The following is a 13,394-nucleotide window of genomic DNA, read 5'->3' as shown; positions in this document are numbered from 1 at the left end:
CAGCTGTGAGCCTTCCAACCTTCTAAGTATTCCTTTATATGTGGTTCAGAGTTCAGGGACCATCCCCTGAACCTGCTTGGTCGGGTATTCTGTGTTGTTGGCGGAGCTCTCTGCTATACGCCCACCCGATCCGCCATCTTGTTTGTTCTCTCCGAGGCTGTCACTTTTACAGAGGACTCCTGGTGTGGAACTATAGGATAAGCATTGGACTGCGAAACACAAGGCTGGTAGTTCAAACCCACCAGTTGCTCTTCAGAAACCCCTTTCTAGGGTTGCTTCGAGTCGAAACTGACTCGACAGCACTTAACAACAATGACAATCTTGATAGAAACAGACGGCTACATCTTTCCCCTGCAGAGTGGTTGGTGGGTATGAACCGCTGATCTTTGTGGTAGTAGTCAAGTGCCTAACCACTAGACCACCAGGGCTCCATAGACCCTATACAGAGTCGCTATGAGTCAGAACCAACTTGATGGCACTTAAGAACAACATATACACACACATGAGGAGGCTTCAAAAGTTTGTGGACAACTGAAATGAAAAGATAATGGAAAATTTCCACAAACTTTTTGAAGCATGTATGTATGTATGAATATATGTATATATACATACACACATACACATATACACACATGTCATTGTTGTTTAGTCAGTTCCAACTCATAACAACCCTGTGTAGGGTTTCTGAGAAGGGTTGGTGAGCTTGAACCACCAGCCTGGCGGTTCAAACGACCTTATGGTCCAACGCATTATCCCACAGTGCCACAATGTACACATGCACATAGAAATACATATATGTATACATTTGTATTCACACACACACTGGTAACATTACTACTACACTGTTTTTCTGTGCTTTCTCCACTAAGCACATTCCTGGACCCTCCTTCCTGTCATGTAGACAGGGCTGCCTCCATGTTTAAGATCATATCTGTCCCCTCAACTCCTATTTCCTATGGACAGCACTCAATTCTGTCCTCTCAATTTCTTCTCCACTGATTGATTTACTCACTCTTTCAGGCACTCAGCAAACATTTCTTGAGCTAAACCTCATGATGCTCTGGGTAGAGAGAGGAGAGCCAGCCTCAGAGAGAGCAGCCTTGAACTGCAGAGGAGGCAGGCGAGTGCAGTGAAGGGGATAGACCTGAGGGTAGAGTCAGACTCGGATGGATCCAGGGCCCGGGGAATGTGCATTCCTGCCCCGTGACCCCAGGGGATAGTGTGGTGGTGGGCCAAAGCTGGTGAGGTTGGCACTCTGAGTCTGGACCTTTTCCCTAGGGAAATGGACAGCTGTTAGTGGGGACTATCAAGGGAGTAGCTTTGTCAGATTTTTAAAGTTCACCTGGCTTGGAGTGAAGGCCAGAATGCTGGGGCAAGTGTGGAAGTGAGAAACCCAGTGAGAAGATGGTGACCTACACTCCTGGAGGCTGTGTGGCTAGAAGGAGATGGGATCAGTCTGAAGATGGTAGTAAGGGGACCCCCCTGATTTCCCATCTGGGTGATGGCTAATGGTGCTGTTTGGTAGGATGAGCCCTGTTTTTCACATGCTGGGAGACATCCAATGGAAACATGCGGAGGCAGGTGATTCAGGGGTCTGATGCTCTGGGCAGAGTGTAGGGTCCTGGAAGGCATGGGTGGGGGAATGCTCCCAGAGCACTGGGCTGAGGAGAGGATCCAGGCCCCAGTACCCCCACTTCCCTCTCTCTCTGAGTTTGCTCTCTGTTAGACTCTGCTTCTCTCCTGCCCTCATTGGCTGGTTAATTCGGCTCTGAAATAGTGCCTTTGCCACCAGCTGCCAGAGTGACCTTTCTCAGGCCAACGTCCCAAATGTCACAGCCTTTCATGCTCAATTCGGTTCTCTGTACTCTCAGATGAGCCAGCTGTCTTGACCCTTCCGCCCTCTCCCCATGGAATCCAGGTACCTGAGTCTGAGCTCCTCTGCCCAGGCTTATCCTCCCCACACCCAGCTTTGCTACCATCAACCCCCTAGAGTGTCTCTGTAAAGGATTGTTGAATGAATACACCAAGTAAACCTCATGCCATATGGTAGCCACAGTTCAAATGTCACGTTATTAAGGAAATATTCAAAAGAAAGGAATTTGGCATTGTGGGCAATTACTTTGTATCAGGTACCTGGCATTGTGGGCAGGTACCTGCCATTGTGGGCAGTTACTCTGTATCAGGTACCTGGCATTGTGGGCAGTTACTCTGTATCTGGTACCTGGCATTGTGGGTGGTTACTCTGTATCAGGTCACTGGCATTGTGGGCGGTTACTCTGTATCTGGTACCTGTCAAAGGCTGTGCCCTTTAGTCTTCACATCATCACTGGAAAGTGGACATTATGGCCCCCATTTTACAGATGCACATACTGAAGCTTAGAGAAATGATTTGTCAAAGAGATGTTCCATGTGTCTGATTCCCAGGCTGGAGCAGTTTCCTGCTAGTGAACCACAGTCTAGCTGGTCCTCATAGTTAAGCAAGGCTAGACTGTAGGAGAAGGTGGCTGGGGCCCTGGGGAGGACTGGGAGTCAGCAGGCCCTGATCTGCCATGTGGATGTTGCTCATGGAGAATGCCCACATCTCCCCCATCCCCACTGACCAGATTCTTCTTCTCCTGCTCCTGCTTTCCAACATCAGACCAGCTGTGGAGGGCGGGTGAGTGTGTTTCTGAGAGGTGCTGTCAGTCAGCGCTGGCTCCAGCTCCGGCCTTGTTTGCTTGGCCTGGCTGCTTCTCTCCTGCCTCTTCTCCCCACCCTGGCCTCTCTCTTCCTGCTTGGACTGTTGCTACACAGTCAGTTCAGTGAGTCTCAGCTGGGTGGGTATCACTGCCCCCTTCCCACCTCCACAGTGTGCTGTTTGGAGGAAGAGACTTGGGAGGGAGAGGAGAGTCTTCCTGGACTCAGGGAGGGACACTACCTGGCCAGGTCTCATGAGCTGGGGTGATGTGGGGGTGGGGGAGCTAGTGTTGGGATTGAGCTCAGCCCAGGGCTGGTGAGCCTGTTGCTGGCATGCGCTTTCCCTGAATGTGGCCATGGCAGGCTAAGGCTGCGGCTTTGGTGTGATGCACTGGGCACAGATAGGAGGGGTTGGGGGCTGTCACCTCCCCTGTGCAGTCACAATCTCTCTTCTTTTCTCCGGGCCGCAGATGTCCATATACATGCATCACCAATTATAGCGGTGGGCCTGACCTTTTCACGCTTGGAGGGAGGGGGAGGAGATGCTCCTGAGCATGTCACTCTGCCCTAGTGGCGGGAGGGGCAGATTGTATTGTTCCCTGAATGGCAGGACCCTGGCTGACTGATCTGTCCACTAATAGAGGAACCCAAGAAAAGAAAGCCCCCCGGAGGTATCTGGCCCCTGTACCTATATTGCACCCACAGACTCAGGCCCTTCCACTCCCCTTCACCAATTCAGCCTCCATTCTGAACATGGTTCAGTACATGAATTTCACTCCAAAAATATGGAATGCAGGACTAGGGGCAAAGGTGAAGAGAATGTACTGGATGCTCTGAATTGTAAAAGATCCCATCTCCTTTAACTGTTATAATCAGTCATTGTGTTCATTTTCCAGAGAAAATGAATTGAGGCTTAGAGACCCTTCCTCCCTCCCTCTTGTCCACTTCCTCCTTCCTTCATCAAAGGCTGTTGAGTACCTACTCTGAGCCCTGCCCTTTTCTAGACTGAAGACCCTGCCTCCAGCTCAGAAGGAGGTAGAATCTTGACCCCTATTCCACCTGACTCCAAAGCCAGAGAGACAGCAGGGCAGAGTCTGAGCGCTTTCTAGAATCAGAGCTTGCCACGTGGGTGGTGGTGAGCTCTGTCCCTTGTTGTCCTCAGACATACACGGGCTCCATCCTTGTGGCTGTGAACCCCTATCAGCTGCTCTCCATCTACTCGCCGGAGCACATCCGCCAGTACACCAACAAGAAGATCGGGGAGATGCCTCCCCACATCTTTGCCATTGCTGACAATTGCTACTTCAACATGAAACGCAATAGCCGGGACCAGTGCTGTATCATCAGGTGGGTGACCCAGCACCAGTATCAGGACAGAACTCCAGGTTCAGCATCTGTCACTGAGCACCTGTATACTTCTATGCTTGGGATTACTTCCACAGCTGGAAATGCCATGAAGCTCCTGAGGAACCAGACCCGATGCACTGTGGGTAGCGTCAGAATGCAAAGAATCACCTCCTCTTTCTTGGGCCTTGCATTTCTGCTAATGCTACCAAAGCTCATGCTAGTTTTTGAGGCCAGCCTTGTTTACTGCTGCTTCCTGTTAAGTTAATGATCAGTTGAAATCTCAGTATGCTTTATACCATCAGAGAGTCTATGCTCTCTCAGGCAGAGGGCAAAAGGACAAAGCACAGATAAAGCATCTAATAAGGGCCATACTCTGTGGCAAGTATTGATAGAAAAGGGTATGTGTGAATGAAGGGAAAAGGCTCACCTTCCCTCAGTCCCGGAAAGTCCATATTCTCAGCGCAGAGTGGGCAGCCTGGGGTGAGGCCCCAGTGTGGGAAGGCAGTGCGGGTGGTAAGCAGGTCCTCCGTCGGTCCTGTCCCTCCATCTCCTGCACAGCGGGGAGTCTGGGGCTGGGAAGACAGAGAGCACCAAGCTGATCCTACAGTTCCTGGCGGCCATCAGTGGGCAGCATTCCTGGATTGAGCAGCAAGTGCTGGAGGCCACCCCCATCCTGGAAGGTAGGACTGGTATTCTGAGGGTGGGGAAGGAGACCCAGCTGGGGCTGGCTTTGTCCATGACCACCGAATCCTACAGCATTCGGGAATGCCAAGACCATCCGCAATGACAACTCAAGTCGCTTCGGGAAGTACATAGACATCCACTTCAACAAGCGAGGCGCCATCGAGGGTGCCAAAATCGAGCAGTACCTGCTGGAAAAGTCACGCGTGTGTCGCCAGGTGGGTCTGAGCCCAGGGGATGTAGGAGCGAACATGGCCTTCCTGAGGGCAGAGCTGTACCTGCCCAGGACCCTCAGCCTTGGTGGTGAGAGGACTTTGCCTCCCTCAATGTCCAAAGCACCACCAGCATTAGAGACACTTGTTAAAGAGCTTATAGTTCTCCCCTCCCCATATTGTCTGGTTTCTGGTGATCTCTTCATGCCCCTGCCCCATGCCCCCAACACTTTGTGCCCACATTTTCAGGCCCCCGATGAAAGGAATTACCACGTGTTCTACTGCATGCTGGAGGGCATGAGCAAGGACCAGAAGCAGAAGCTGGGCCTCGGTCAGGCCACCGACTATAACTACTTGGCCATGGTGAGGCTCAGCAGGGCACTTTGGGGAGCAACCACCCATCCCAGGGCTATCAGGGGCAGATTCAGACCACATCCAGGAGCCCCCTTCCAGCTTCAGGTTTGGCTGGTGGGTATTGGGCCTGCTCCTGCCTCTGACTTGTTGAGTCCATCCTAGGCTTGTAGAAGACCTTGCTCACTTCTTGGACACACCCTCCTCTGCCACATCCATCTAGATGGGTTCCCAACACTGACACACATATTTCTAAATGTATGTTGCCATCTCAAAGAAGCCGTGGTGGAACAATGGTTAAGTGTTCGGTTACTGAATCAAAGGTTAGTGTTTCAACCCACCAGCTGCTCTTCAGCAGAAAGACAAGGCAGTGTGCTTCAGTAAAGATTTATAAACTTGAAACCTCCATGGAGCAGTTCCACTCTGGCCTAGTAGTATGAGACCCTGTGAGTTGGACTGGATGACAAGGGATGCAGCTAGCCATATGGGGGACTCACCCCCCCACACACACACACACACAAATCTGTCTACACTTGCGTGCTGTTAGTTTCATCGTCACGGGTGTGAAGACTGGGGACTTTTGCTAGGCCTCCCAGAGCTGTGGCCTCAGCTTGTTGTAGCCTCAGCTTCCAGGGCTCGCTAGTTGCAGGGTTCTGGCCAGCCTCTTGATATCGTTTGGACCCCGGGGCCATTGATGCCATCCCATATGGAGTGGGAAATCTTGGGACCATGTACATAACAGGCTGGATTGTGGGATACCAGCTTCCTTGGTCCTGAGAGAGTCCAGGCCTGGTTGCCTATGGCTGGACTGGGCCAGTTTACATGAACGCAAGTGTCAGCCATGTACCTGAGGGATGTGTGTGTATACAGAGGTGGTAGGTGTGACAGACACTTCCTGTAGCTGGCTGGCACACTTGGACACACACATGTATATACACGTGGGTCTTGCAGACACACAAACCTGGGAAGACCCCCCATTGATGCTCTGTCTGTCTGAATTCATCCCCCCTCCACCCTCCTACCCACACTAGGCTGCACCAGATAAGGCAGTTCAAGTGAGTGTCCTTGAGGGAGGTGGGGGGACAGTAGGGCCTTGGTGTTGTAACTATCAGGCAGGGTGACAGGGGAGGGCCTAGTCCTACTGCCTGTCTTTCCCCTCACTCTGGGGAAGAAGGGGCCCAGATGTGGGAAATGTGTCCTTGACAAGTCCAGACAGGTTTTCTGGAGGCATCATGGTGCCCACAAGGTGAGGGCAGAAGCACCAGGCTGGCCTGACTGATTTGGCCTTGAAGATAAAGTGTCCTCTTTAGGGGTACCCATGGCCTCCCTGATGCCCTGGTGCATCCTGCTTTCCCACCCTGCCCACCAGGGTAGCTGCATCACCTGTGAGGGTCGAGAGGACAGTCAGGAGTATGCCAACATCTGCTCTGCCATGAAGGTGCTCATGTTCACCGACACCGAGAACTGGGAGATCTCCAAGCTTCTGGCTGCCATCCTACACCTGGGCAACCTGCAGTATGAGGGTGAGAGGCCTGCACACATCCCCACCCCACCCTGCACTGGGCCTGACAGAGACCCGGCAGCTTGGGTCCTATCCCAATATCCAACTTGCTTTGGGTTGAAAGCTGGGGAGAGTCCACCTGTGTGTAGATTTGAGCAGGTCAACCAACTTGAAAACATCCTCAAGTGGTGTCACTGGTGAAAATTCCACCCTCGAGATAAACAGATCAAGTATATTAGGAGTTGACGATAGGTCCTTTGGAGTCTTGGTGTGGCGCTGCGGGTTAATGCACTGGACTGCAAAGTCAGTTTGAACTGCAAGGTTGGCTGTTCAAGCTCACCAGCCACTCTTCGGAAACCCTGTATAGGGTTGCTATGGGTCGGAACCAACTCAATGGCACTTAGCAAGAACAAGAACATAGGTTCTTTAGAATCCTGATGTGGCACTGTAGGATCAGCACACTGGACTGAGAACCACTAGATCTGCGGTTCAAACACACCAGCGGCTCCTTGGAAACCCTGTACAGGGTCGCTGTGAGTTGGAACCTACTTGATAGCTCTTTATAACAACAACATAGGTCCTTTAAGACCTCTTCCAAATTTTGCTTCTTATAGGTCAGATGTCTCAGGAAGAAAGGATAAAACTTTGAATAAATTCATGCTAAGGTGTGAGTGACTAGTGACTGAACAGCCATCTTCTGAAAGGAAGAAGGCTAGGGAAGGAAAGATGTCCACTCATCTGACACTTCAGACACCTCCTGTGCTCCAGACAGGAAGACCCTCTGAGGCTCTTGGCCCTGGTTCCCAACATGGGAAGTCTGGAAACGTTTGCTCAGTGAATGAATGAATGACCACAATACTAAGGAGCTCACAGTCTAGTGAGTCTTAAAAGACTAAGAGACACTGAGGGAGGGCACCTCAGGAACAGGGAATGGCTTATGCAAAGGCCCTGAGGCCTGAGTAAGCAGGGCATGCTTAGGAAATGGCAGATGGTGTTAGGCACAGAGCTAGACAAGTTTTCAAAGCCTCACTCATGGGAGCCAGGGCTGCTTCTGAGAGCTCTGGGAATCTGGAGTAGAGCTCTGGGAAGCTGGGGATGGAGCATGTGACTGCCAGGGTCTACTATTTGCATGGTGCCAGATACAGGGCACCCAGAGCTTACAGTCAAACATATATTGACCGAGAAAAGCACTGAATCACAGTGCTGATGTCCTCCGAGGCTGAGGCAGGGCCCCTGAGAGTGGACCTGGAAGCCGGGTCCAGCCCGGGAACGGGATCCTTCCTGCCCTCCCTGCCCTGACACTGCATCCCCTGCTTGCCCACAGCCCGCACCTTTGAAAACCTGGATGCCTGCGAGGTCCTCTTCTCCCCATCCCTGGCCACAGCTGCATCCCTGCTGGAGGTCAGTGCCTGCCCTTCCCTCCCCACGGCTCCTTCTGTTCCTTTCAGAAGGATGATTTAACTTCAAGCTCAATGGGGGCAAGGGATGTGGGAACCAGGGAGCTGAGGCCCTCTGGTTGGGAGGTTCATTACTGAGAACCTGTTGTGTACAAGTTCTGTGCTGGGCATGGGTCCAGAGACTGGGAGCCTCATGGGCCTTTCCTAGTCCAGCTGGCCCCTGGTATGTGACATGGAGGGCCCTGGGCTGGGAGGGGTGAGTCTCTCCTGCATGCTGGGCTTTGGTCTCCACATCCGAGTATAAGGACACTGGTGACCGGGAGTTTGTCAGTCATTTAGCAACCACTAGGCTGTGCAGAGTCCAGGAACCCACATTGTAATGTGCTAGACCTGCGAGGGCCAGGCCACATGCTCTGGGTGAGGAGCCGGTGTTAAAGGGGGGGGAATACCTTCCATTTGAGAAGATCTTGATAGAGGGGAGGGCTTGGCTGTGGGCCTGGGAAGGGCTTTCTTGGTAGAGGGAAAAGTCTATGCAAAATGTTAAAAAGTAGGGGTAGGGAGGTGTGTGGGTAGAGGAGAGACAGCCCAGCAGGTCACACTCCTCGCTGTCTGCACCAGGTGAATCCCCCAGACCTGATGAACTGCCTGACGAGCCGCACCCTCATCACCCGTGGGGAGACGGTGTCGACCCCACTCAGCAGGGAGCAGGCACTGGACGTACGAGATGCCTTCGTCAAGGTGGGACGCTTTTAGGATGACTACTTTCTTTCTCCATCCCTCAGGAGGTTGGCTGTCGGCAGGGAGGGAGTGGCAGGTTCCTGGAGCCAGAGTCTAGGTTCAACCTTGGTTCTCTCTGGGGTGTGGGCAAGTCCCCGCCTTCCTGAACCCCAGATTTCCATTCACTCTACCAGGGGCTGGGCCTTGAGCTCTCCTGGGGCCTACCTGGCTCTGTCCCTCAAGCCCTCACCTCCTTGCCTGGTCTTCACTGTGGATCATGTTTCTTGGCCACTTGGTTCCCAACTCAGCAGACACCTTCTCTGGTCTCTGCAGAAGACACTGACAAGGAGTAGTCGGGTGGCCGGGCAGGGGACACATAGTCCTCCTATATTTGTTCTTCACTGATCCCCTCCCCTCATCAGGCCCTAGAGATACTCAGAGGTATGGGAGAGACACAGATGCACAGATGGACCCCAAAGGAGGGCTCCTTCTCAGCATGCAGGGTCAGGAAAACCTTCAGAGGAGCAGATACCTCAGAGGGCTTTCAATAATGAATAGAATTGTTCAAGCCGTGAAGGGAGCTCCCAGTACAGGGAACAGCTTGAGTGAAGGCTTCACTCAGCAGGAGCTGTTTCGAAGCCACTAGGTGGGGTCTGGAAGGTGGGGTCTAGGCTCCCGGCCTCTCTTCTGTGGGTGGGTGTGGCTGGACCCAGGGGCTGACATCTCGCCTTTCAGGGGATCTACGGGAGACTCTTCGTGTGGATTGTTGACAAGATCAATGCTGCGATTTACAAGCCTCCCTCCCAGGAGGTGAAGAGCTCTAGGCGATCCATCGGCCTCCTGGACATCTTTGGGTTTGAGAATTTTTCTGTGAACAGGTACCATGTGGGGGTCTGCTCCGTCTGAACTGCAACACAAGAAGTGTCACATTTCTCCCTTGAAACCATATTTAGTTGGCTCTTAAGCATACTCCTGATGTGGCACTGTAGGATAAGCACTGAACTGCTAACCCCAAGGTCAGTGGTTTAAACCCACCAGCTGCTCCCCGGAAACCCTATACAAAGGTGGTCGCTAGGAGTCGGAACTGACTCTGTGGCACTTAACAACAATAACAAACAAACTCCACGAGGAGCTCTGGTAGTGTAATGGTTATGAGCTGGGCTGCTAACCACAAGTTCATCAGTTTGAATCTGCCAGCCGCTCCACAGGATAGAGATGAGTCTTTCTGCTCCTGTGAAGATTTACTGCCTCAGAAACCCTATCCAGGGTTGCTATGAGTCAGAACCGACTCAATGGCACACCACCACCAAGCATATTCCACAGGGTGCTGGAAAACATGACTTCAGTGATTCCGGTGGGGCCTCCATCCTTCCTTCCTTTCCCCCTTCTGTTCCTTCCTCTTCCTGGGGCTAGCTAAGGCCAACAGATGGCCAACAGGGGTGGGACTACATAGGAAGGAGGGAGGCTCTTGTACTGACTTAGACATTTAAGGAGGCCCCTCTGGTCTCCAGACCCAGTGGCCCCTGCTGATCTGTTCAGTGTCCAAGCTGCAAGGTCCCTCAATGTAAAAGAGACTTGCCCCTGAGGCAAGCTGGGTGGTATGGGGTCCTCCCTCGTGGAGGCCAGTGAAGGGTTGATGGACAGAGTCCATAAGTGGATCATGGAGCTGGAGGCACTTAGTCCTGCCCCCCTTTCTAGCCATCTGACTCCCGACAAACCACTCCAATTTCTATACTGTTAGATGTGTTAGAGTCCTCCCGGCCAACAGAAACCCCCCACACTGCATGTACGGAGTGTCACCCGGGAAAGTGCTGAGCTCTCCTGGGGCCTACCTGGCTCTGTCCCTCAGGCCCTCACCTCCTTGCCTGGTCTTCACTGTGGATCAGTGAACCAAGCCTATGACAAGCCAAACCTTGTCAGTCCTTTCCCACCTTCTGCTGACACTCCAGATAGCTCTTAATGGTCTGGTTCTTCTCTAGGTGCCCTGCAGAGATTTGAGTACCTGCCTCCCTGTTTCCTAGTCCCCACAGGGCCTGGTTGTGCAAGGGAAAAGGTCCTGAAATGGGCCCTGAGCCCTACTGTAGCTTTAACTCCCCCTCTTACTCACTGAATTACCTTGGGCGAGTTGTCTGCCCTCTTCTGTACATTGAGGGGCTGCACTTGACCTCTATCCCCATTCAGAGGTCAGAAGATTGATGATGGGTGTGGCTTGCCTACGTTTTTTGCTGCTCATGTGGAGGAGCTGGGCATTTGAGGGCAGAGCAGAGGCCTGAACTCCCCACCCTCCCCTGTGCCGCCTGCAGCTTTGAGCAGCTTTGCATCAACTTCGCCAACGAGCACCTGCAGCAGTTCTTCGTGCGACACGTGTTCAAGCTGGAGCAGGAGGAGTACGACCTAGAGAGCATAGACTGGCTGCATATCGAGTTCACCGACAACCAGGATGCCCTGGACATGATCGCCAACAAGCCCATGAACATTATCTCGCTCATTGACGAGGAGAGCAAGTTCCCCAAGGTGGGCTCGGAGCAGGGCAGGATATTGCCACTGCCACCTGCCCCCTCCCCTCTGAGCCTCAGCTGTATTCACCTTCCTCTTAGGGCTGCTCCAGTTGAATACATTCATGTGACATGTATGAGGCACCTACAGCCTATTGAGTTCTGGGCCAAGCAGTGCAAATCTGAACATACAGCAGGCACAGATGGTGGTGGTGGTGGTTATGTGCCGTGGAGTCGGTTCCAACTCATTGTGACCCTGTATAGGGTTTTTGAGGCTGTGAATCTTTACGGGAGCAGAAAGTCTCATCTTTCTCCTGAAGAGCAGGCTGGTAGTTTTGAACTGCAGACCTTGAGGTTAGCAGTTGACTTGTAATCACTATGCTATAGATGCTCAGAAAACAGCAGTTTTTTATGCCTTAAGGTTGAGAGGGTACAGGGAATTGCTTCCATGATTTTTATCATGAGAAATAGATTTTCTAAACTGGAATGGGCTTCCAAGGTTGTCTAGTTACAATTCACCCATTTAACAAATGGGGAAATGGAGGCTCAAAGAGCTCCTTATGGGGTGTAGATAAAGGCAGGGAAAGCTATTGAAAGAGACAGAAGAGGGGGTTGCAAAGATGTGGGGCAAGAAAGGCAGTGGTGCCTGGTGGGGAGCTGGGGGGTACAAGGGGTGTGCTAACCAGCTGTTCCTCGGTTCCCACAGGGCACAGATACCACCATGTTGCATAAGCTGAACTCCAAGCACAAGCTCAACGCAAACTACATTCCCCCCAAGAACAATCATGAGACCCAGTTTGGGATCAACCACTTTGCAGGCATCGTCTACTATGAGACCCAAGGTATGAGTGGGCTTTGCCTGGGTTCCCTATACTTGCCTTTCCAGCCCAAGAGAAAGACACTGGGGTCCTGGAATACAAGATGGGGAAAGGCCAGAGGAACCACCGGGTTCAATGCTTTTCTGGTCATATTTTAGTTTCCTAGGTTGGGTAGAACAAAGTACCATAAACTGGGTTACTTTAAACAGAAATATATTGTCTCAGAGTTCTAGAAGCCAAAATTTCAAAATCAGGAAGTCAGCAGGGCCACAGTCTCTCGGAAGGCTCCAGAGAAAAATCCCTCCTTGGCTCTTCCTAGCTTCTTGTGGTTTCGGGCAATCTTTGGTATCCCTTGGCTCGTAGATACATCATTCCATTGTCTACCTCTCTCTTCATGACTGTCTCCCCTCTATGTCCGTGTCTCTTTTTATAAGGACACCAGTCATTTTGGATTAGGATCCAGCCTACTCTAATATGACCTCAGGTTAACTTAACTGATAACATCTCCAGAGACCCTGTTTCCAAACAAGGCCATGGTTACACGTACCAGAGGTTATGACTTCAACATATCTTATGGGGGAACATAATTCGACCCATAACAGTGTATATGGAGAAACTCAGTCTCAATGTAAGAATTGACTTCCATTACATGGCAGGCATAGTCTCTTACGTGTGCAAAGCCAGTTCCGGAACCTGCCCATAGGGTTTCCAAGACTGCAAATCTTTACAGAAGCAGCCTGCTACATCTTGTCCTTGTGGAGTGTCTGGAGGTTTTGATCTGAAGAGAAGCAAAAGTTTGTAGGTGTGATTATTCCCATTCAACATATGAGGAAACTGACACCCTAGAGAGTGAAGTGTCTTAGGGTCACACAGTGAGTCTGTCTTAGAGCTTTGATTATTGTTGTTGTTGATAGGTGCCATTGAGTCAGTAATGACCCATAGCAACCATATGCACAGCAGAACAAAACACTGCCCGATCCTGGGCCAACCTCACTACTATTGTCATGCTTCAGTCCATTGATGCTGCCACTTGGCCAATCCATCTCATTGGGGACTTCCTCTTTGTCTCTGATCCTCCACCTTACCAAACATGATATCCTTCTCAGTGACTGGTCCCTCCTGACAATATGTCCAAAGTATGAGAGACGAAGTTTGGCCATCTTGGCCTCTAGGGAGCATTCTGGCTGCACTTCTTCCAA

At 51.6% G+C, this 13,394-nt stretch overlaps 1 protein-coding gene across 1 annotated transcript in view; it reads left to right on the top strand.

The window, feature by feature from the left end:
• The window catches only part of MYO7A (myosin VIIA), a 92,739-nt gene that overhangs the window by 25,077 nt on the left and 54,268 nt on the right, over positions 1-13,394 (top strand). The window contains exons 4-13 of the mRNA XM_006865017.1: positions 3,839-4,023; positions 4,582-4,703; positions 4,780-4,922; positions 5,166-5,279; positions 6,637-6,790; positions 8,093-8,169; positions 8,784-8,903; positions 9,618-9,760; positions 11,186-11,396; positions 12,084-12,219. Of these exons, the coding sequence (XP_006865079.1) occupies positions 3,839-4,023; positions 4,582-4,703; positions 4,780-4,922; positions 5,166-5,279; positions 6,637-6,790; positions 8,093-8,169; positions 8,784-8,903; positions 9,618-9,760; positions 11,186-11,396; positions 12,084-12,219 (1,405 nt within the window). The remainder of the gene's footprint in view (positions 1-3,838; positions 4,024-4,581; positions 4,704-4,779; positions 4,923-5,165; positions 5,280-6,636; positions 6,791-8,092; positions 8,170-8,783; positions 8,904-9,617; positions 9,761-11,185; positions 11,397-12,083; positions 12,220-13,394) is intronic.

Source organism: Chrysochloris asiatica, unplaced genomic scaffold (genome assembly GCF_000296735.1).
Source record: "Chrysochloris asiatica unplaced genomic scaffold, ChrAsi1.0 scaffold00074, whole genome shotgun sequence".
NCBI classification, from domain to species: Eukaryota; Metazoa; Chordata; class Mammalia; order Afrosoricida; family Chrysochloridae; genus Chrysochloris; species Chrysochloris asiatica.
Note: the sequence above shows the minus strand (reverse complement) of the source record. Positions and strands in the feature narration are given on the sequence as shown.